At 39.6% G+C, this 24648-nt stretch overlaps 1 protein-coding gene across 4 annotated transcripts; it reads right to left on the bottom strand.

Moving 5' to 3' along the window:
- Nucleotides 1-4554: 4554 nt before the first annotated feature.
- On the bottom strand, nucleotides 4555-10990 carry LOC118227205 (iroquois-class homeodomain protein IRX-6-like). 4 transcript variants are annotated; one of them, XM_035417409.1, is made up of 7 exons: nucleotides 10552-10990; nucleotides 9273-9533; nucleotides 8711-8820; nucleotides 8019-8314; nucleotides 6914-7549; nucleotides 6169-6283; nucleotides 4555-5109 (listed from the first exon to the last, which is right to left on the bottom strand). In XM_035417409.1, exons 1-6 carry the CDS (start codon nucleotides 10594-10596, stop codon nucleotides 6174-6176), a joined length of 1458 nt encoding a protein of 485 aa, XP_035273300.1. In that variant the 5' UTR covers nucleotides 10597-10990; the 3' UTR covers nucleotides 4555-5109; nucleotides 6169-6173. The 4 variants fall into 4 exon arrangements, with proteins under 4 accessions (XP_035273300.1, XP_035273301.1, XP_035273302.1 ...); XM_035417410.1 differs by having other exon boundaries at nucleotides 6169-6274; XM_035417411.1 differs by having other exon boundaries at nucleotides 9273-9483.
- Nucleotides 10991-24648: the final 13658 nt, after the last annotated feature.

The raw sequence follows: 24648 nt of genomic DNA, 5'->3' as shown, positions 1-24648 counted from the left end.
GCCGAATAATAAGCATATACAATTTTTGCCCCCAAGTGGTCAAATTTCATGCAACTTGCTTTGTACCCCTTATGCCCTGTGGCAAAGAAGGGTACCAAGTTTCTCTAACATTTGTCTGTCTGTCCGTCCGTGACAGGCATATCTGGAAAAGTAATGGCCGTATTGCCATGACATTTGTTGTGCACATTTGTTGTTGCCAATTGGAAGAAACCTATTGATTTTGGTGAACCCATGACCTTTCCTCTAGCGCCACCATCAGATCAAACTTTCCATTTCTGATCAACATAAAAAAGTAATGGCCGGATTGCCATGAAATTTGCTATGCATATTAATGTTCCCAAGAGGAAGAAACTTACAGATTTTAGTGACCCCGTGACCTTTCCTCTACTATCAGACCAGACATATCTTGAAAAGCAATGATTGAATTTCCAGGACAATTGCTGTGTACATTCATGCAAGGGGAGGTTTTCTGTGCCTTGGCGGAGGACTGCACTCAACTGAATCCATTCTTCTGTTAAACATTACATTTATAAGTTTATTGCTTACCTGCAGTAGAATACAGCTGTTTAAATTAGCTTGTTAAGCATAATCATGCACTACAAAAACTGGAAGATTTGTGCCACTGTTGATAATTGTTGTTAACAGCTAGCAGAACAGTAACCACACGTTTATTAGTACGCTTCCGGGTTGGCAATGGACCCATGCCCGATCTCGGTCATAGAGCTAAAAATAGGCCTGATACCTGGCCCGATCACAGCATACCACCATCCCAATCGGGTTTGGGTCGGGATGCTAACCTCTACTCCATGCCGTTATTCCAGGTCCCCCCAGGTATCCTGTTGCCACGGTAATCCTATTCCGTATGCATCATTACTTTCAATAATGTCTGGCAGCTTTTCTTTACAGCATCCATTTTAATTAACCTTCCTCTAAATATTTAATGGACACACTGAACATCTTCAAGTGTGTGTGTGTCACAAGACTCACCAAAGAGACATACAATGCAGTCCGTAAGTCTTTGGACAGTGACAATGAACCATGTAGGGACTGCAGCCCTTTTTATGCAATCCCCCATTTTTGGTGAGCAAAAGTAATTGGACAATTGGCTGCACAGCTGTTTCTTGGCTAGGTGTGTGTTTTTGCATCATTAATTCACGTACATTAAATTTCACTGTAGTAGCAGCAAGATTAATTCAGAAGTGTATGGAAACATCTTATCTGCTGAGATCCAACAAAATGCATCAAAATTTATTGGACGGTGTTTTACCTTGCAGCTGGAAAATGACCCCAAACACACTGCTAAAGCAACCAAGGAGTTTTTCAGGGCCAGGAGTGTTTTTCAGGGCCAACACAGAGTGTTCTTGACTTGACTTGAAGTCAATCACCTGACCTGAATCCAGCTGAACATATGTTTCACTTGCTGATGGCAAGACTGAAGGCAAACAAACAGAAACTGAATATGGCTTCAGTACAGGCGTGGTGGAGCATCACAAGGGAAGAACCCCAACGTCTGGTGACCCAGACTAGGCTTGATGTGGTGTTAGATACGATTTAGTCTGTAGGTAATCAGAGCACTAATTTAGTCAGGAAAATGGCAAGCATTGTTGGGCTGAATGGCCTGTTCTCATCATTATGTTATGTTATGTTATGATGACTATGAGTCACAGGCTTCAGGAAGTCATTGAATAGACAGGATTTGCAACAAAGTGTTAAATCTGACTGTTTTTACTATGTTAATTTGTCCAATTATTGTTGGTCCTAAAATGAGGGGTTTAAGTACAAAAAGGACTGTATTTCCTACGTGTAACACTGGAGATGGATTTAGATATCCCTTAACTTAAAGCTGACTGTCTGCACTTCCACTTCATATTCATTGTTTCATTTCAAGTCCAATGTGCTGGAGTACAGCCTCCAGAGTTAGCTAAACTTAAGAGAGATGTGGTCTCACCAATGGCATCACAATGGTCTATGCTATGACACCTTCCTTTTCTCAAATATGTGTGAACCCACTTGAAAAAAAAAAAAAAACTTAAACCGATCAGACTTTTTGTAAGAGTTGCTAATAAAACAAAGTAACATAATGCACAAGAGTAATAGAGTAATGCATTAATGTCATTGGTGTATGTGTATTAGATCAGGTTAGGTAACTTGATAATCAATTGCAAATGAAATCCAAACACTGACAATGTTATTATGTTTTACTATGTTATATTACTTCCTGCTTAATATATAGCCTAAACAGGATAAATAAATTACTAGGATCCTAGTAAATGCTCTTTATACTTATATAAATGAGGAATTTCCTTTTGAACAGAAAGTTGAGGGCATCTAGAAAAAAGATTGCAAATAAGTTACATTAATTGTGCTCTCAGAAATACTCTGAGCTTATTGGTCCAGGCCTCATGCTGTGTAGTTATTGATTCCACTCCAAACTTCTATACTCTAAACAAATGCTGTTTATAAAGACAACAGTAATCACTAATTATGTCAGTAGGTCTTAGAATTATTCGAGTTAAAAAAAGAGTAAATATGCAATCAAATTAACCTTAATTTTGACATCAGTACTTTTAATCATATATCTAGATTTTGCCAGTTTTAATTAATGACTTATAGAGAGTGCTTTGTATGTGTGAGTAACTTGGCATTTTTGTTTTTCTTCAGATCAATTATACAAAGCAGACGTCTAAATCCGCACTTGACAAGTCTACTTTGTTTTTCAATTCAAATATGCATTTAATAGGCTGCTGTACGATAGTGTGACCATGTGTGACTTTTGCTTGAATTCTAACTAAAGTATGTCTATCCATCCATCCATCCATTATCTATACCCGCTTATCCTGAGCAGGGTCGCGGGGGTTGCTGGAACCTATCCCACCGTGCATTGGGCGAGAGGCAGGAATACACCCTGGACAAGCCGCCAATCTATCGCAGGGCACACACACCATTCACTCACACACTCATACCTATGGGCAATTTAGGGTCTCCAATCGGCCTACCTACATGTATTTGGACTGTGGGAGGAAACCCGGAGGACTGTGTACCCGGAGGAAACCCACGCGGACATGGGGAGAACATGCAAACTCTGCACTCAAAGGCCCCATGCCGAGATCCGAACCCACGGCCTTCTTGCTGTGAGGCGACAGTGCTACCCACTGCACCACCGTGCCGCCCAAAGCATGCCTATGCAAATGTTAATTACCACAAACTCACCAGCAACCATCTGATTCCAATTTATTGTACAAAGTATGTCTCTCTCATCTTTAGGAAGTAAATGTTGATGTGAAAAAGTAGGCCTATGTTAAACAGGAAACATTGGGCCTCATTCACAAAAAATGTGTTCGATCATATTTGATCGTAAACCGTGCGTAAGGACGTTTCTATGAACATTTCGGCATCCATCATTTTTTTCATATCTGTATTTATTCATGGATGTTTCCTTATGCTAATCACATGAACATGATTTTGCATAACATTTACAAACAGTCAGCATTTGTTGCCTCATGCCCCTGGAATATCCACAAAAAGAAAGGTCTGCACATGTCATGAATCCCAAAATGTTTCTTCATAGGAACATTTTTCAGAACAAAAGTAAGAATAATTTAAGAAAGGTTTTGTGAATGAGGCCCAGAGTGTCTGAAAATGTTATGCAGTTGTTCTTTTAGTTTTTTTTTGGTGGGGGGTTGGCACTGGTGTTGCTAATCTTCTACTCCCCTCTCCACTCAAAAACATGCTTTTTAATAGTTTACTCCTCTTGGAAAGAAGACTTTCATTATACAGATTGATTCTGTACAGAATCTGTCACCAGAACACCCTTTTCTTATTTTCCCACTGTAGAAAGAGAGCTTCCCCATACTACCCTAAAGTCTGATTTGGAAACATGTATGTATTTGATTTTGAATCCGGATGCGTGCCTACTATAACCTCAGCAGCACGTTGCCATCTGGAATTCTCAATGACAGTATAGTTGTAGACATGCTAATAAGCCATTTATAGTAGTTATTAGAATTTTGGGGGAAATTCGTATTAAACAAAACATTATTCAATATTTTTAAAATTTAAAAAAAAAGGGGGGGGGGGGAATTTAATACAAAGCATAATAACTGCGGATTTTACAAAGTCCGTGGACCACAGAACAGTTGAAGCGAACGCTGACCCAGATGAACCATGAGAAATAGCTCTTATTGGTTTGATCTCCGAGTGACCTCTCATTGTTACCACAATTATTCAATTATTGCAGCTGTTCTCCCGCTCTTGGTACAAAGACACTTTCATTTCTTATTCTTGCCTCGTCGTTAGTCTGAGCAGTAACAAAGTGTTTGATGCCACTTTCGATTAAATAAAGACAAAAGGGAGACGCTATCCCCTTTCTTATCCTCTTGTAAAGTTCATTAATGCCCTTGACTGAATTATGACCTACTAACAATGTTCCACTTTTTTGCATCGAGTCAAGAGAAACTTTGATCAAGTGCAATGCGGCTGATGTTCTAATATATTGTGGAACGTTTGAATAGGCTAGCCTATTAAACGCAAAATCAAGACGCAGAAACGTGACTCTTGGAAATGCATTCTTAGAAAATATAACAATCATGAAAAAATGATTTTTTTTTTTCTGAACAGTGTTTCTGAAGTTACACAATATATTGCGTGTGATCTGTTCTCCATATGCTGCAAACAAATGGCCCTATAACAAGCTCCCCACAATGGAACTAACATGTTCTGTTTTGCAAACGGACACAGACGTAAAACAAAGCAAAGTATTAGGTCATACGGTTCGCGATATGTTAAACAAATAAACTGATAATACAACAAGCAATAAATAAACAACAATAAATAAATTTGCTATACAACGATTGCCCAGTGCATACATACGAAGTTCATTCCAGTTCGCCTAACGTGGCATTGCATACAGTCACCATTATCATTAAAACAATATAGTGCAAAACGATGGCTGTATCCACAGTTTCCGGCAAACGTCTGTTTTAGCCTGTCGTTTAAACACTGGCCGGTTCATAGATGATGGTTTGGATCGCTTGTCTTTATATCAGGCCCTCAGTGCATAATTAAAGTTATATAAATGGCTCAGTGTTTATTGGCTGCGCTCCGGTCAACCTAATAAAAAGAAAATGATTATCATTATTCAGTGAGAATGTCGACAAAGTACAGACCAAGAGATACATAAAAGTTTCTTACAAGGTACAAGGCAATTTCGCAAAGTGTTCTAACTAAAATTATAGCCGTACATCTTGACATGATCGCACGACTTTCACGACTGTTACACAGAAGCAACTGAAACGACATGTACTGTAGGCTAATATCACGAACCTCTAAAACAGCGTTAGAGATCACTGTACGTATAAAAATATATCGAGAAAGTTGTGAAAGGTATACAGATCTATTATATCGGAAGCCACTAATGCATAATTTATGCTTTTATAGGTTCGAATGATTTCGCCGCTTATGAAGCCTGCTGTATTTGCCTTTCAGTTGAGTCATTTAAAAAAAAATATATAATACGTGTTTGAACGAGTACCCTAAAATTCATGTACAGTTTAGTGAACGTCAGTTCGAATTGTACAATTGGACACTTACATACATCCTTTAACCAAGAGCCAGTTTACATTGTAAAGTTTACATTTTTAATATCATTCAATCATATCTACAGATTTGTGCACGTTTATGTTAGTATTGCAATTTATGTTAGTATTTACATACAATGTGTCTGTGAAGTTTTTCTGAATTTCCTGTGTGGTGACAGTGCAGTAAAAATAATATAGTGGATCAAAAGGATTTGGAACATACATTTGTCAGAACATTTCTCTGATGGAACAATGTTATGTCGATGGAAAAACAAGTCAATCAGATGAAAAGTGTGTTTGTTTTAGTGCGTATGTGCAAGCATGCGCATGTGTGTGTGTGTGCGTGTGTGAGTGTGTGCATGCGTGTGTGCGTGTGTGTACGAATGCAGTATGTCTTGTCGGATTCTACAGTGCTCCCATTTTAGGAGCATTTGCACATCCATGAAAATGGATGTGTGCTAACTGGAAAAAATAATTTAGGAGCGCATCTTCTAATTGGGATGCATTAGTGGGCTCCTAAAATTTTCACCATAGAAAAAAAATGTTAGTGTAGAACCCAGTCTTGTGGAAGAACTAAAGGACACTGTCTCACCTGCTTCACCTCTTCATCCCTGGTCTGAAGGCCGAGAGCTTGTCTTCTTGCAGCGCAAGACACGTGTCACTGAGCGCTGAGGATTCCGCCTCAGACTTTCTACCATCTGAAAATCCTAAAAGTCAACATTTTTAATGGGATTAACCTGGACATACACTGTGCATGAGCACGTCCGATTAAGAAAAAGAACATGCATCTACATTATGATTTGGTTTCAGTTTGTTTTAGAATGCTAATTATGTCTAATTCATTATTACATTTGTACAGGAACAGTTGCAAAGGAACAGGCAGCTATCTAGAATACTATGTGTCACCATGATGCATAAACCGTTAACAGCACTATATTTGTTTTGCAAGCATGAAATACATTGTTTGGGTAATCCTTTTTTACCTATCATGCTTTATACTCCGTGGCACCTGTGAACTTGGTCCAGAGCTGGCCCTAGGGTTTTGGCGTCCCTAAACAGACTGATGTTGTGGCCACAAAGTGCCCCAGCTTAAGTCACACCAACCAATTAACTTGAATTGTGTGCCCCAGGGACAGTCTTAGCCCTAAACAACCACATGTTTATGCAGTGTTTATGCCAGCAGCCGGTTCTGACTTCATCCGATGTGCACGTACTACTTGTCTTTTTATGGGTTTCAATAAAATCACATGACTAACAAAAAGGAAGTGCAACAGGGTTTTATGACTTTGTTCACTGTGGCGTGCACGTGCATCAATATGGCCGAGCACTTGCCGTACCTTCAACGGATGAATACTGGCATGCGTCGGAAATCACGGGGTAAGACGAGCAGTGCAGATGCAGAGGCTTGTGGGTAAAGCCGGAAGCGCCGTAGACTTTGTTTTGAGCTTGCATGCCCGTTTGGAAAGAGGCTTCCACGCTGGACAGGCTTGTTGTTCCAGGGCTCCCCAACCCGCCGCACTGTCCACGCCCAGTCATGTTAACTTTCACAGCTGACAACTGGCAGTCCAGGCCGACGTTCCCGGTACTTAACTGGCTGCCGGGGCGGGGGTCTAGTACTGCCGTGTGTGCCAGCGACCAGATTCTGGGCTTTCCTGGCACGTCGAAGTGCGACAGAGCCGCAGAGGTGCCCGTCGGCGCGGGCGGCGAAGACTTGGACGCGGCAGGGCCCGGGAACTCGGACGGCAGCGTCGACGTGTTCTTGTTGCTGCATGCGAATGCGTGAAAGCTGCTGGGGAGGGACAAGGCACCAATGCAGTCTCTCTTCAGGAGCTCCACTGCCATGGCTTGCTGGAGGCCCAGCTCCTCCCGAGAGACATTCTCGCAGTCGCTGTTCGCCTTGTCGCAGTCCTCATCATCCATATCGTCCAGGTCACTCAGCTGAAGGTCCTTCTCCTCCTTGTAGTCTTTGGTATCTGTTTTGGAAAAAAACACATGAGAAGAAATGCAGTTCACTGCCAAAAAGATGCAGAACTAACCCAGATTCTTGTGTCTTTCCCCAAGTTTTTTGTAATATGATTAAAAACATGATCAATTACTAAATATCCTGCAGGTGCAATGAGTGAGCTTCCATCAATCAACTTAGTTTTAAGCAACATATGAATGTATTTACTGTAGTTTTAGTTAACTTGCGGTATTATTATATTTGCCATAGCTGTAATAAATTTGAAGCTGAAGTAAGAGTATCTGCATTATTAATATAATGCACTGCAAATTGTTCAATGTTAAATAAACTTAAGTGTTCTCTGGCTGCGTATCTTCATATAAACATGGTAGAGTTTAAATTAAGTAAGAGTGAACATTCTGTACGCTACTGTTGTCCGTGTGCGCTTGTATGATTCCCTCAGAAACATACATGGTAGTAGAGGTAAGGATGATCGTTACCTTTGTTGATGTAATCCGGGTCACTTTTCTCATTTTTATCTTTCCTTTCATCCCCTGCTTTGTTTTTTGGGGTCCAGGTCATCTTGTTCTCCTTCTTTAGCCTTCTCCGCGCATTTGCAAACCAGGTGGACACCTGGGTGAGGGTCATTTTGGTGATGATGGCCAGCATGATTTTCTCCCCCTTTGTCGGGTACGGATTTTTCCTGTGCTCATAAAGCCATGTCTTTAGAGTGCTGGTAGTCTCCCGGGTGGCATTTTTTCGCCTGGTTGACCCATTAAAATCCATAGTCCCATACCTGGAATTTGTGTGTGATATCAAATAAATTGTCCATTAGTGTAAAAAAATTACAAATTATCCACTAGGAAACATTTCTTATTCCATGCCTATCATTAAGTATACAATGAAGCACTATTGGACCAATCAGTTAGTAAGTAATGTAGGGGCGGCTTCCAAAGATAAAGGAGGTGTACCAATTTTTTTGAAAAACTTGCTGCGGTCAGTCAAATGGATAAGAAGAGGAAATTATAGCACAATTTAATTTTAAGGAACATTATGTTTAAGAAATATGTGGAATGCCGCAAAAATATTTTGACTAGTTCTAATTTACTTCGTTCGTCAAAGGCTTACTATAACATCGCCACTAAATGGACTGCACTAAAAATTCAGGTGAAAGATTTCCGGATGTGCACACCTGTCGTATTGATATTGCCCCAGAGAATGCTCGTAGGGATAATAGGCTGCTGTTTGTGTGATTCCAGAATGCAATCCGCCTGCGCCATCCTTGATATCGTACTGTGGGTTCTAAAAAAGAATAACATCAAACAAGAGAATAAGAAAAGGTACCTTACGTATGAAAAGCATCTTGTCTGAAGTGGACGAGCATTTAAATTTTTGTGTCACATGCTTCTATTCAAAACAAGGTTGGAAATAAACGTTACTAGTGAATGGCACAAAAGTTGACAAAAAAGTTGTCTTACACTCATATTCACATCTTGATAAACAAAATACATAGGCTAAGTACGCTAATATCGCACTCTAATTGTCGACGTGTCTAGAGGTAGTTCCTGGTAAATGGCACTCCTTAACTGCAAAGCAGTACGAAGTCTAATTTAGATTGTTTTGGATTAACTTTCAACTGTGTTATTTCATGTCTAGTATCTTACAATGGAGTCCAAGAAAAGTTATGAGATTCGGTTAGCTCGGAGGTGGTATAGATTGAACCGAGTCTTTATCAAATTAAACCACACACGCACCAGCGTGGAATAGAGAGATGAGGCTTCGGTGCTGTAAGAGAAGTAGTTGGCGTAATTCTGGCTGGCGGCGGCCGCTGCTGCGTATGGAGAACCGTACATCCCGAGAGAAGCCGCATTCAACTCCGTGCGCGTACTCGCCAGCAGACGGTTCTCATAAGAAGGGCGGTAGAATGATGCAGGAGCCTGGGAACCGCTGGACTCAGACACCGACCTGGAAATCGAATCGCAGCAAGTCGTACTGGGGTTTGCCGACACGAATAACTGCATGAAGAGAATTTTGAATAGACATGTCACTCCTGTAGACTAACAATTATTATATTCATATACTGTCTTTAAAGGACCATTTTGAGACAGGACATGACGGTAAGCAGAATACGGAAGGTTTAATGGCACATGCACGTGTAACCTACTGCAGAATGACGGCCTGTTGTACACCCGAATGTCAGCGGGTGTCATTTAAATTGTTTATTTTATTTTTTATTTTTGGCTAGCCAGTGTTACGTTGTGAAAACCTGACGGATAAACAGTCATTAAAGAAAGCATTCATTCTTTAAAAATTGGACTACTTTTTGAGATGTTAACCATAGTTCAATAGCCTACAGTGTAAGTATAAATGCTACCTTGTGAAATAGACTGGGCTACAGGACTGACGACTTACTGTAAACTTTGAAAAAAAAAGGTAATCATATTTACCTAATTTGACAACATCAGATTTACCTAATTTTTTAAGGTGTTAATTGGTAGATTGCATAAATGTATTGATTAGGCTATTAGGCATGTCCACACAAAGATGAAATCATGCTCTTGTTCCTCGGCATTTTTTTTATTTATTTTTTTTAATTAGTCTACAAGGTTAAATTAAAACATAAGTTCATATAATTTGGAAGCAATTCAAATTAATAAGCACAATATGCGCACGGAAACTTTAAAGAAGTATGGTGGGTGACCAGCAATAAGCTTACATTGCAGTGCTAATTTATAGGCTACATACTGTATGCGTGTTGTTTAGTATTATGTCCGTGCCAGATTAGTTTATTTACAATTCTTCCGAATTTTTGACCCATGGATAAAAACACACACATCACATCGACATTTTCAGTTTTTAAATAAACAATTGGACTGAGTTTAAAATGTGCTACAACAAAAACAACCATTATATTAGCCCAGTTGTGCAAAACAACATTTTGTGCTGTCTAAAGCATATGGAATAAAGCGTTCTATGTTCTTAGAAATCTATCGTAAATGGTGAAAAAAAAACCTGATGTAATTATTTCCTTACCTGTGAAGTTCCGTTATAAGGACATCCAAACTGTGAGAAAGACATGCTGTAGCTGCTTCTTTTCTTACCATCAGAAATATTCCCCTGGCCGATTGTAACTAAAGCTGCATCAAATGCATCTTCTTACACACATTTCTACGTACGGCCTTTTGCTCAATAATAAATGACTGCACTTAGAAGAGACTTTGAGCTGTTTACAGCAGCTAGTAACATTTTTTATAATCCTTAAAAGAAAACGATAACAAAAATAAAATAAATCTTCATCAAAAAAATAAAAAATAAAAATATTATTGCTCTATAGCTGAAGAGGGCTTAAAGCATAAAGTAAGACTTACAAGATATGGACTCTGCTTGTGCTATTATTTGTGCCTCTATAGTTCTTTAGCATTCATCCATGCAAGGTTATCAATGTGACGTCATTGTAATCCCGTAACAGCAGGACAGCCTTGGTAGAATAATGTCTTTGCCAATCACAGCAAGCATTGCGTTTCCTTAAGGTGTGAATTCCACACATCCGTGACGTTTATTCTCTCTCCAGAACTGAAAAGCAAGGATGGGAAATTGTTTCAGCAGGCCATTAACAATTATTGAATTCACAGTGTGTGTATGTCCGTGTGTAGGTGCGCGCGCGCTCGCGCGTGTAATTTGACACAGATGTATTAAAAATGACAGTCTTATCATCTTATATATAATTATTTAAAGTAGGCCTACGTCATATGTATGATTTATAACTACTTATTCTTTGCTTTCTATTACTAAGTACTATTTTATTTGCATGTGGCCATCAGAAACCTCCTGGGCTGCAGTTGCATATTAGAGATGTAGTGGCCTGCTTTATGTAATTTGAATGCGTTTTTACCGGTCACTATTCTGATCCATATTTTTACCTCTATCCATTTCATATGCTGTGCGAAACGCACTCTATAAACAAACATCTTGGAATTAAATAGATTATCGGAGCATGAATTGACCTGACCCGTGCGATGGTAAGTTACAAGGGGATGGGAACGCCAAACCGCTGTTTTGTTTTCAGTCAAGACTCACGAAAGCGAAGAGAACACAGTTGATTAAGCACCACACGGACTCCCTAAGCGTATTTGGTGGAGTCTGTCACGTTTTCTGTCTTTTCGGGGCTGTCCGTCCCGGGCAGAGGTTCAGCCCCATATTAGTGATGATGATGTTCCAATTTTTCTCTGTTAGAGTCAGAAATAGCCCCAGCAGGAAAGGGTGAAAAGGCTTTGGCAGGCCAATAGACGCGTGATTGATGTCTGCCTGGAGACCAGCGTGGCCGTGACAAGCAATGCGTAAATGTATCAATTAGCAAATGGATATGCCCTTGTTTAACCAGAGAGTTACACATTGTGAATTTGCCTTTGAGGTGAAATGGGAAGAAACGAGTGGGGGGAAAAATATTGCTAGAAGCAGTCTCCTTAATTCTAATTACTTATCAGTCGAAAGAGGCGACGAGAATTGCGTTTTAATTAAATGATGCACAGTTGAAAGAAGATATAACTCGCTCTCTTACACCGAGTCAAAACATTGATAAATTAGTCTTCAACTTTATTAAATATTCTGTTGTACTATTTACATTTTCAAATCTTTCTCGTACACTCAGTCACGCACGAAAAAATCACTGCGCAGCGTATCCAAGCATTTATACGCACAGTTGCCCAATATTCAAAAACAATACCAGACAGCAAATTTGACAACACAGTGGGGACAGCCTTTAACAATTCAAAGACTAACATGTTGTGTAATAAGAGAATTTGCAGCCACGACATGATTCAGCTGTTCACGCACGGTATCTGGAACGGCCTCACCTCATGCCGACTGGATTTTGGCATTACCAAGGATAACATGAAACCAATATTTCATTACCTCTCACCCTTGATGATATTCCTGATAAGCCCTCCGAGACATACGCAATTACAGCCTTTCTCTTTGAGTGGCGCCAGAGAGCTGTGAGAAAACCAAATACAAAATCCTATTTCAAGATAAACTATGGAGATTAAAAACGTATATCGTTCGACTGGCACCTTGTTACTCATTAAATCTTAATGGAAATGTCAGTCATGTCCACAGCTCTCCAGTCGAGGGTTTCTCAGTTCCTGCTGCTGGTTGACACGAGTTTGACGTTTGGAAGTTGGTGGATACTCAGTCGGTCATCATAGAACAGCACGGGTTGTGATCTCGGTGGAACGTCATACTTTTTGAGCAAAGATGAACACTCCATGGATACTGGTGGAAAGTCAACCAAATAGCGTTTTTAACTGCACTGTTTCAGATGCATACAACATGTACCTCTGTCACGATAATTCATTGTGCATATCACTAAACTCAGGGACCCAAGTGAATTCCAAGATAGGGATGATGAAGCTTCAATATAATTTAGGTTTATTCGAGAGTGGACCGGATTACATTAAGTAGCCTACGTCATGTTTTCTGATCTTAACTAAATAGCGATTTCAATGGGGAACAATGGCCTACCGTATTGAATAGGACAAGAAATGAAACTGTATTCATTTCAATTGTATGAAACTGCTTCTTGTTAGTTCCCATTAAATGTGATTATATTTTATTTTGGAATTTAAGAGAGTTTCATAATAATTATTAGGCTATATTTATTGCTATTATTTTTATTAAATGTCCCTTGTAGTGTCGGTTTCAGCAGAGTAAAATATATGGTTCATGAGCCAAAGACCAGAAACCCATGTCCCCTACAAGGGACAAAAATGAATTGCTTTTTAGGAGGCTATAAATATTTCAGAGGAGAAAATAACTTGAACATTCTTACAATGACAATGATAATTAAAGGAATACTATTGATGTTATTAGCATGATCAGATGATGATTTCAAACAAGCTGAAAAATGTATTGCTTACTGTTCATTACCTGTTCATATATTTTGATTTAGGACTGAACTGGTTTTGAAGTAAATGTTATTTCATGCAGGCGTTTAAAAAGAATAATCAATATACAACACAAGCAAAATACTTAAGCGCAATAAAAAGATTACAATGCCATATTTCAAATATGATATCACTGTATGGCATTTTTTCTCTCCAAAATATCATGCTTGAATGCCCAAGTGCCTTTGGACAGACTCATGCATTATTTATTTTCAGCAGTCAACATAGATCTCTCTGAATGAGCCTCAGATTAACAGTAATTGCAATGACAACTCAAACTGACCTGTTTTCATGATCTTTGAAAAGTGTTGCGCTCACATTTAGCATAACGCTGAAAATAATATCAAAACTAGGTTATCATAAAAAGCAGGTGTCAATCAACAAAGGGTCATATCTCATTAATAATATATTTTATGTTGTGAATGACTTAACAAACTGACCAGTCATTCAGGAGTACCAAGGAATATTCATGTAAAGTTGAATGCAATTGTAATAGAACTGTGTACATGTCAACTCTTGCAGGTGAAATTATTAATTCAATGCAGCATGAACATACACCATATATTGAGGATTTTTAAAATTCAGATTTATTCAGAGTGGTGAGAAAAAGCATAAAACCACCAATTTCTGAACTGTGCTCCTGTTCCTCTGATGACCACTTTCCACAATACACAACACACAGTACCTATTACCCCTGTAAAGGAGAGGTGTATTTCTCAGATTCTGCCAATGTCTGGCATATGTAATGGTAATTTTAATTTAGACCCATGCCACCCCTTGCAGGATGACGAAAAACGTGTGCTGATATTGCAGTCACTCAGCCATTGTATGCTAATCAAGTAGTCTAAGTTTGAGCCTGTGATGTCAAGGGCTCAGTGCCAAGCCTGTACTCATGGCAAGCACCTTTGCTGACTGAGCTGCATGTGACCCCTAGGGTTTGGGGATTTAACGCAGACAGAATGGTGAAGGAAGTCTGACTAAAGCTTGGTAGGGGGTGTCATGTGCTATGTGACATTCATGTCTCACCATAGAAACCACAGTATAACATAGATAGGAAAAACGATCTTGAAACAAAGCAGCATTTTAGACATTTGAAAAAAGGTTTCACTTAAAATATAAAATAGATGTAAAACTCATTGCCATTCATCTGGTTTCACGGACAACAAAATGGAGAAGTGAGCATGGTTCTGAAGTGAACTGTGTGATCTGTCTGTAGCTCATATTACACATCAGAAATGAAAATTAAATTTATGGCAACCTTACATGTTGTACATGCTTACCTGGCTCTTTGTGATTTATGAGCTCACCAGTGCTCTATTTCTTCTTAATGATGTTCCAAAATGTTGCTTTTAGTTAGCCTAAGGTTTGGCCTATGTTTCTGACTGTTTTTTTTTCTTATTACTCAGCCTCATAATGGCTTCCTTGACTTTCATTGCACAACTCTGGTCCTCATGTTGAAAAATGTCAACAACAGACTCCAAAGGCAATCAAAAGGCTAGAATCAAAACTAGATACTAAAAGCTGTCTTATACCTGCACCAAGGAAGGAAATGAACACACCTGCCTAATCAGAAACACCCATGACGCCACTTTCCTCAACATTATGATGCCCTGAAATAACATAAAAAGTGCTGTAATACCCTTCAATAAAACATGAGAATGTGTGCTTTGACCACATGTGAATCGTTTGATTGTAAATCTTAAGTTGTAGAGTACAGAGCCAAATCAAGAAAAAATATTTCTTTGTCCCAAACATTATGGAGCTCACTGTATTTCCCAGTCTGTGTACTATAACTACATGACCGGTGGCAGTTCTGAAAGATATAAAACCAACCACAATTTCTTTTATTTATTTATAAATATTTGTATTTCCTATCATTTTAGTTGAACCAAGTATGGTCAATTTCACTTCCTTCTGGTCTGTCAACAGTTAACAGAGTGAACTGTCAAGCTGGCCTCTTTTTCCTGTAAGCATGGGGTTTGTATTCAGTTAAAATGGAAACTCGAACTCCACACAGTAAAGCAAAAACCCCAAAGCAGAAATCTATCTCTATCTCTATTGATTAGACTATATTTGACGTTTAGGCAAGCTTGTATTTTGCATTGATAAAATTTTTATCTTAAAATACTGAGCAACAGTGTAATTTGCAAATGCAATACTCTTAAATAAAAGCAGAGAATGTGCAATTTAAGCACATGTAAATTGTTTGATTACAAATCCAAAATTGTGGAGTACAGAGTCAAATCAAGATGATAAATTTGTTTTTGTCCCAAACATTATGGAGCTCACTGTAGCAGCACTTTTTGCCATACAGCTGGACACACTCTGGTGGTCACCAATGAAAGGTCCATTAGAGCCAACATGTTGATTCAGACTCATGGTTTTAGCATTGCAGAAAAAATCCCTATCCCATGAACAATTTTCCCACAATCTGAATCTCACTGAGTTCAAGTTAAAAAAAAAAAATTAAAAAAAAAAGAAGTCCTAAATATGACATTTTTACAGGTGGGGTTTCCACTCAGTGGCTGAATGAGCAAGGTCTCCTGGCAGTTTCTTCTGTCACAAATTTTGACTGGTTTTTTACTTCTGTGTGTGTGTGTTTGTGTATGTGGGTGTGTTTCTGTGCACATGTATGTGCATGCGCGCATGTGTGTGCATGCACGTGTGTGTGTGTGTGTGTGTGTTAACATTTGACTCTTCACTGTCACATCGCAAGGAAAACCAAAATCTAGATATTGAAGTTCAAGTCAATTCAGAGCCCTGTTTTTCTCAAGAATGAGCAGTGATGGCAAGCAGACTTTAATTATATAATACATATTTTATGCTGATTTAATGAATTTCACAAGCTGTACTGGTTTTTCATAAAAATAGATCGGGGCTTATGTGAAATGATAATAAAGACAGTGTGAAAGAGAAGAGGGAAATGGGGAGGGGAATGCGTTGAAATCCAGAGGTGAACAATCTCATTAATGCACATGGATATATTCAGATGAATCCGCCGTACCTGCGAGTTATTACACAGGGTTGCATTCTGGGAGATGCGTTAGAGGCAAGGATTTAGCACTGCGTTAAATTATCCAAAATTGAAAGAAAGTAATAAGTATTCTAATGAGAAGACCCTTAATGCCTGAGTTATGAATATGATCATGGGGAACGCCCAATTAAATCTTAAACAAACTTCCGTGAGCTCCTGAATAAATTGGCCATGACATGGGAACCATGAAATATATGCAATCTGCAGAAAGTATGAAACTAAGGGCAGGGCTATTTCATCCTGATTCCTGTATGAATAAATCTTTCCAATAATATTCCAAAGGGCAAAAGAAAAACGCTTTTTATTAATTTTGAGGTTGCATTAGAGTAGTTGATATATATATTTTCCACATGGATTGTTACAGTCCCTTTAGTTACACAGGTACTCAACAGCTGCTTTAACCAGGAACAGGAATTTGAGATATATTCCCTCTGGTCTGTTTGAGTACCAGTGGCATTCAGTCTGCTGGCAATGCACTTTTGTTGTAATTTAAGTATTCAGAACTTAATTCTTGATTTATTGTTTTTTTTTTACATTTATTTAAATTTTACTTTTTAAGTGTTTATCTGGTTTTCCACCTTAGTGCAACTATGCAAAAATTATTCCTGGGTGAAAAAGACATACTGTATCATACTTGTTGTCATACTGATCCTGGGTCAGTGTGGCCCCTGACTTGTTTCCCCTAGGTGATGACGGGATACCATACCCCATAAGAAAAAGTAGTGTGCATGAACCGGAGGTAAAATGTTGATTAATAAAATATATTTCTGAATATAATTTAACAACAAAAATTATGGCAAGCTACAACAGTGTGAAGCATCAATAATATATGGCAAAAAATACAATGTGACAACTATGATTTTATATGTTGAAACATTTGCAATACATTAACCATAAGGTGTTGAATATCATAACACCTTTTTTGATAATGCATGATGCAGATGTCACTGTTGAAAGGGCCACATTACTTAGACTTAAAAGTGTTAAATGGTTTACAGTATTATTGTTGTGTTAAATATTACTATTTAAGATAACCTTTTTCCCAGTTAAACTAATGCTAAGTGACACATGCCATGGTTTTGTGCATATTTAAATACTGAATGCATGTAGGGAAGTACTCTGTAATAAGTTACATCTGAGTGCCATGAATGGAAATGTTCCTTTCTGGGAAAGGACAAGAACTGTGCACTTTTTCAGCTGGCAAAGGCATTGGGAGACTGGACTGTTCGGCTCTCATCAGTAGCAGTGTCAGGGATTTTGTAGCTTGTCACAGAGAGAAAACAGGCTGGCAAGAATTCTGGGAAATTACTGCCGATAAAGAGGGCCTCTCTTGTGCGAGAGAACCAAATTTCTTTACCCTGGCGGTCACTGGCTGTGTGCTGAACTCCCTGGAGGCTCGGTGAAACCCCCCTCTCCAGAAGAGCTGCTGGCACACAGAGGTATGGAGAATGCCATTGAGTGCTAATACTGCCACAGTAACTATTGTCCTCTTCGCCATTGTTATCCTTATCATCACCCTCATAATCATTGTCATTATCATCATAATAGCAATCATCAGTATCATGATCATCAGTATCATAATCGTCATAATTGCGAGGGTCACCATCATCGTCCCGTGTGAAACCTTTTGATGATTTCTCTGCACATCTCAGTTTGCAAATTTGCCCTCTTCTCCGTCTGCCACATAGCAATAGCAGATAACGAAATTGTGAAGCCCGGTCAGTGTGAAGTCGGCAGATTCCTGTTCGGCAGAAGGAGGGCAGCATAAATCTCAAGAGCGCGACCTTACTGCAGATGCCCGAACCAGGGCATGCCTCACCCACCACAGTCTGCAGGTTTTTTATGGTTTCTTTCAATCAGCAGCCAATTTAGGTCTGGGGAACGAGGTATGTGAACTGCAGCAAACGAGTGTCTTAAATTATGAATTTAAGAGAAAAACACATTTAAAAAATGAGCAGACGCTACACCCCTCTGGACTGGAGTTTGAGATCCTTGCCCTAAATCAAATGCGGGCAGAGAGGAGTTTCTCATGACATAAAATGGGTGTAATGAGTATAATGAAACAAGAAAACAAGTGTGCCTGTAATCTCTTCTAAATTGGTAAGTGCCCGGTGCGTGTTTGAACGTCTATGGACTCCTTCAGAGAAAGGCTCCATCTGGTCCTTGTTGAGGGTGGGTAACCGAGAATGGTCGCCAATACGAAGAGCTCGGTTTGATGCTTGTTTGCATAAATACTTTTGAAAGTTCAGTTCAGGGGGATTATTGGCAAGAGCAGGAGCTTCTGGCCAGAAGAATAATCCTTATGGAGTCAACAGCAGTGTTGCACCCAGCTAATTATATGTTGCTCCATTCTCTTAAGTTTCAGTTTTCCCCTGCTGTATTTGAGGGTCCTGGTGGAGGGTGTCAAACTCATCAATATACAGGGAATGACAGAAGCTGCTTGTGTATCTAGAATACAGGATACGTATCGCGGCGTAACTATGTACCATCTCTCCTTTTGCTGTAGCACAGTACCTGAATTAATGTGTTTTATAATTAAAGATTTACCTGAAATTTGTTTCGCGTCAAATGAAAGCGTCCATCATAAAATACCTATGGATAGCCACAAATTAAAAGTGATACCCAGACATACCGCCCCCTATCCCTTCCTCCCCCTTCCCACAGCAGCAGAATGACCTAGAATTGTGCTATGCTAGACTGGCATTGCATTCCAGAGGATGAGGGAACTGCGACTCACCTTCCACTATCGGTGCACACATTTGAATTCATCCTATGGATTTCAAACACGGGGTATTACAGTGACTAATTGGGAGTTGTTGCCGTTCAGCTGTGGTTATTCTGCACTTTTATGAAAGCCAACCTGGCTGCTTTCATCTCTGGCCCATTTTTGGCCCAGCGGAACATAATGTGGAACAGACGCAACCTTCTGTGTATTTTCGGAGTGTTCCCTGGCCTTGCCCTTTTCTGCTAGGCAAAGCATTTATTCTGTTGACAGTTAAATTGAGGAGACTTCTGTTGCTCATTTTGCTGTACAGACACTAAGGGCTCTTGTGATGGGTGTCTACAAATGCGACCCAGATGAGTCTATATATATTGTCTGTCGGCTTGCCTTTCTTCGCATGCCCTCTCCTTGCCCCCTGCTTTTCAGCCACCATGTAAAGCAATTGACAGTGTTTTATTGTGACACTCATTTACCGATAACCTGAAGTTCCTGACTTTGCATTAAGATAATGGACCAATGCCAATATGGCATTGTTTTTTTGGTGCTCATGTCAGGTATTTGGTATTTGGCAAACCGCACGTTCTGCTATCGACTGGATTTTTATTTTAACTGCACTACACTTCATTCAAAGCCTTGCTCTGGGCTCACCCACACATAAGCATTGTTACATGCAAAAGAGCCTTTATGCAGAACAACAAGGTGGCAGATATATCACACTTTTCTGAGTGATGCTTAGCTTTTCAGCCTGGAGTATAAGCAGCAACCGTCAAAATGTTGCACTGACATGAATATACCGTTTCATTGTTATTTTCAATTCTGATCACATACGCTGTCTGCAGCAGGACATATCCAGTGTTATACTTCACCCTGCCATAGAATCTGAAATATGGCCCTTTCCAACTCAAGGAACTTAAAAGCAGATGTTATAAAGCCAGCAACATCAAAGGTCTTGTTAAATATATTAAAGGTGTAATCATATACCTTTGACTGCTGTAGTTGCCAGCTATTGTAAACTGCTTTCGACCATTTCTGCGGCTCAACCTTTGACCTTGTTCTTGTTTCCAATTATATCATCAGATTTCAGGCCAGGTTTAGGCTATTCATCGTTAATGCTGATTTCGGAGTTGTGGACTGTACGGATAACTTTCCGAGCAGGGCTGTATCAGATCTCCAGGGTTTTTTTTTTTTTTGAATGGCTACATCAAAATACTACATATTTTCTTTGAAATGCAACACCCGGTTTTACTGTTTGAGCTGTTAGTCACGCGTTAGGTCGGCTACAAGCGGGACTGCCGGTAATAGAGGGGCCAGCTATTTATCTTTTGAGCATCTGCGGTTTTTGCCATAATTGACAAGGGAGGCTGCTGTGGGGCTGACACATTTCGTTTTAAAAATATTTCATGAAGGGGTCCTTCAACAAGTGTTGTGTTTACCCTGGAAGACAGGCTGACAGAACCTGTGTTGGCCCATGATGGTTAGCACCTTCCCAGAAGAGCCTGGACCTGAAGTACCAGAGTCAAAAACATTACTGTTACCATGAAGTGTTTTAGAGGGTACACTTATACACCGCTTGTAAATATTGCTGAGTTCTTGTTGTGAATGACATATATTGATTTGTAGATCTGCATAAGCTAAGCATTCATGGGAAGTAGCATCCGATGGGAGGTTCTGTTTTACCTGCTTGTTATTGATAAAGATAAAGTGAAGAAGTGATAAAGTGTTGGAAAGACTTGAGAAAGTTTCTCTACCAAGGCTAATTCCTCAACTAATAGGAACTGATTGATTAATTGAATGATCCTACTCATTTAATGAATAAAGTTTTACCTGCAGTTTCACAAGTGACAACAATGTCAAAATCCAGTCCTGGAGGGCCACAGTGTCTGCCGAAGTTGGGAACCACTGGCTTAGCCCACAAAGCCCTGAATGTCCCGATACTAGCCATTCTAAATTTAGCAGGCCCAGCAGAACCATCTCTAAATATCTGAAATAGCCTTCGTTGCACAAAAAAACAGTCTGGACCAATCAAAAGCATATACCAATTCTGTTCTCACAACTTTGAAATATTATCAAAAAAATCCCAGGAAGTGAACTATCCCTTTAAATGTCTGTTGTGCTCCTTGGAGCAAGCCTCTGTAGCTTATTTAATTTCCCGGCTTGACTGTAGAATAGTTGTGTAGCTAGTTGTGATTCCTAGGGGTATCTGCACCACATTGTGTTCTGATTTGAGCTCCTATGCTGGCCTTTGGGGTCTTGCTCCACTGATGCTTCTTTTTACAAGGCCCCTAGCGAAGCCTTGAGTCAGCCACTGCTGTGAGCTCAGTGTAGCTCCCGACCGCTGATCTGGAATCAGTTTGCTCCACACCTAGCCCACACCCTAAGGAGAGCAGTGATTCAGGATCTATGTTTAAGAATACTGATTAAGAACATTCTCTCTGTCAAGGATTTTCTCCCTTGTTTCTGGAAGTTTCATTCCTATATACAGTATGTGGTTGCACACTTGCACACATCAATACTGGCCATAATGTGACTGCTCAAATCAAATTAGTGATTTCACTAATTAGTTCTACCCACTAGCTGAATAATTGTGCTAATCATCAAATCCAGGTGATTGGAACAAAATTCTTGGGAGAATTTTAATGTTCTGTATTTTCCACCTCCGGTTATAGGTAATACTGAAACTGAATGTGCAATGGAGAAACTATCAAAGCAATGTCTTTGAATACTCAGCTGACCAGGCTAGTGAGTTATGGAATTTCAATCAAAAGAGGCAATCAATCAGGAATTGCATTATCTCTGCATAATACATATAACTATTTTACAGTTGAATAACATTCTACAGATACCCAAAAGACAGACTTAAGATTAATAAGTAAACACCAATGCTGTTACAAAGGATGTAAAAACTTTCTTGGCGGACTACCTATCCAGTCTCTGATTATGGAGGAGCTCTTTGTGAAGACAGTCCAAAGCCCCTGGTGAAGCGCTACACAATGGAGTGGATCCCGTCCATTAAAGTTTCATTGCTTTGGAAAGGGAAGACGGTCTTCCAATCTTCAGAAATCTGAGAGTAAACTCTGATCGTCTTTAATTCATCAAAGTGAGCCTCCGAAATGAAAGGCCGAGTTAAACTTTCATGGGGAATGAGCCAGCCATTCATCAAATTGCGGCCAAGACAAATCTTTGAAAAACTTTAAAGTCGAACCATCTAAGAATCTTTGTGTTTGGAAAAGCCAAAGAGGAGGGTTTGCTTCAAAATAGTCAATTGTGAAGTTGAAAAAAAAAAAAAAACAACAAGTCTCATTTCTGGCTGTAAATCTACAAGTGCAGCATAAAAGTAAGCAAAGGCAACAAGCCATTGACTGCATCATTCAGGTTCAGGGAGATTTATATTCTACCTTCAGAGTGTCTGAGATTTTGCTCCATTCATATTCCTAGCTACACTTTTGCATAAATTATTATTTTTAAGGAGTGCAGGTGACCATGTGCTGGAGGTAATTTGCATTTCTATGGGTATTCCAGAATATTCTCTTAAAACCCTCCTCGGAGATCCACTCCTGGGAATCGTGTAGCTCAAGCAACATTTGTGCACATCTGGGGCTTGGGCTGTGAGTTACTGAATCCCCCATTGGGGCATGAAGGACACAACTTTCAACAGCTGAATGCAACGTCATCTTCTTTAAATTCAGCAAAATTGAGTTCATGATGTATAGCAGGGATTGGTAGCAGTGATTTATAAGCTTTCCATCCATTTTTAACCTTTTAGATTTAACTGTGTTTGGGGGTCAGTCTACCGTCAACCTGCGATTGGAACGAGAGAGAGAGAGAGAGAGAGAGAGAGAGAGAGAAGCCACAGACTGCTCCATTGCCCCTGAGAGCTCAGGGGTCTTCACTCGCCCCGGCACACGCTGCCATCGCTCCCAGGAATCTCGCATCGCACTTCCTCTTCTTGTTTGCATACTGGCTCTGTCTGGGATGGCAAGATCGATGGTAAAGTCAGGTCAGACCCTGGAGAACCTTTCAAAACCTCTGATAAATGCATTCCTGTGAGCTGACCCAAGGCAGATGTCTCGAGGAAAAGAGAGGAGGTCAGTGAGATAAAGATGGCCAAAGAGGTGTAAGTCTATGTCATGGAAGGAAACATCTGTCTATTCTTCCCCTCCAACAGTCACCCCCCCCGAACAAAGGGAGATATTGAACATTATTCAAAAAATATTGGCATTGCTCATATTCATTTGTTTTAATTTTTTCACCCAATATAGAAAAGTTTGGTGAATAATGCTATTGCAATATTTGCAGTACTTACTGTACAATACTTCAGAATAGGGATGCATGATATGGAAATTCTAGGGCCAGTTTCGACAACACACCATTGTCTGACCATGCTTGCTAATGTGGATACCTCCCTGATTACTACAACCTAATTTCCACATTCATGGGAAAAGTATATGAGCAAAGACATCAACTTGTTATGAAGAAAAAAATGTACCAAATTTAATATAACTAAATATTTCAATGGCTTACCTTATTATTAAGCAGCAAGCATGAGTCCATAGAGCTGCAGAGTCAATAGCTTTACTTTGTGAATTTGGCTGGTAGAAGTAATAAAAATAAATAAGAGTTCAGATGACTATGATTGGGTAACTGTTTGAGTGTGACATATACAGCATCAGCAGCACATCAAATGCATCTTCTTGCTAACATGTGTCATTACACACAGCAACATTTCCAGTGTCAATTGAACTCTAAAAGAGTACATGGGCACTCTGTAAGAGTTAATTTAGCAATTAACATTTTACTGTGCATCAGTCCATCATATCTGTCATAATCTTTGCATTAGGCCGATAATGGCCGAGTTCATTTGAAGCCATAATCAGCAGATACCCTTATGACCCTAATATCAACGTGTCCCTAATTTAGAAGATTCTTGCTTAATGATGTTAGCACATATTCACTTTAATGTTTTTTTATGACTAAATTATGACCATGAGATGATGGAGGCTTGTATGCAGCATGTCTGGAATGTTCTTTATTTTGCAGCAACATCTGACAGATTGTTTTTGGAACGATAATTCTACATTACTTAATTCTGTTCAACAAATAGGGGATGTTCTCATCATAATGTTATTTCGTAACCAAATGGGAATCTAACAATAACAGTATCTAACAGTTTTTTTCCCTGGGACTCTTGCCCCTCCCTCACCCTCAGGTCACGGACTGCTCTAGCTTTGTTCCTTGCACTGAGTATAAGGGATCGCTCCAGCCCTGTCCCTCGCTTTGAGGTTGTGGACCGCTGTAGCCCTGTTCCTCCCCTGGTTTATGCTCACCCCGTGATGCAGCCTGGAGCTCCAGATGTATCACCCTGCCCCTCTAAACTCTTAATTTTAACTTCTACAATTCCAGCTAGCGTATTACCTCAACTGTATCCTGCTACA

Source organism: Anguilla anguilla, chromosome 5 (assembly GCF_013347855.1).
Source record: "Anguilla anguilla isolate fAngAng1 chromosome 5, fAngAng1.pri, whole genome shotgun sequence".
In the NCBI taxonomy this organism is placed as follows: Eukaryota; Metazoa; Chordata; class Actinopteri; order Anguilliformes; family Anguillidae; genus Anguilla; species Anguilla anguilla.
The sequence above is the reverse complement of the archived record's forward strand: the minus strand, read 5'-3'. Positions and strand labels throughout refer to the sequence as shown.

Bases quoted from the DNA above. Each gene is read 5' to 3' on its own strand.
- LOC118227205 (XM_035417409.1), bottom strand. From the start codon at position 10,596: ATGTCTTTCTCACAGTTTGGATGTCCTTATAACGGAACTTCACAG. The intron at 8,821-9,272 runs GTGCGTGTGTGG...ATTCTTTTTTAG, and splicing joins CATCTCTCTATTCCACGCTG to AACCCACAGTACGATATCAA. The intron at 7,550-8,018 runs GTAACGATCATC...TTTCCAAAACAG, and splicing joins CCCGGATTACATCAACAAAG to ATACCAAAGACTACAAGGAG.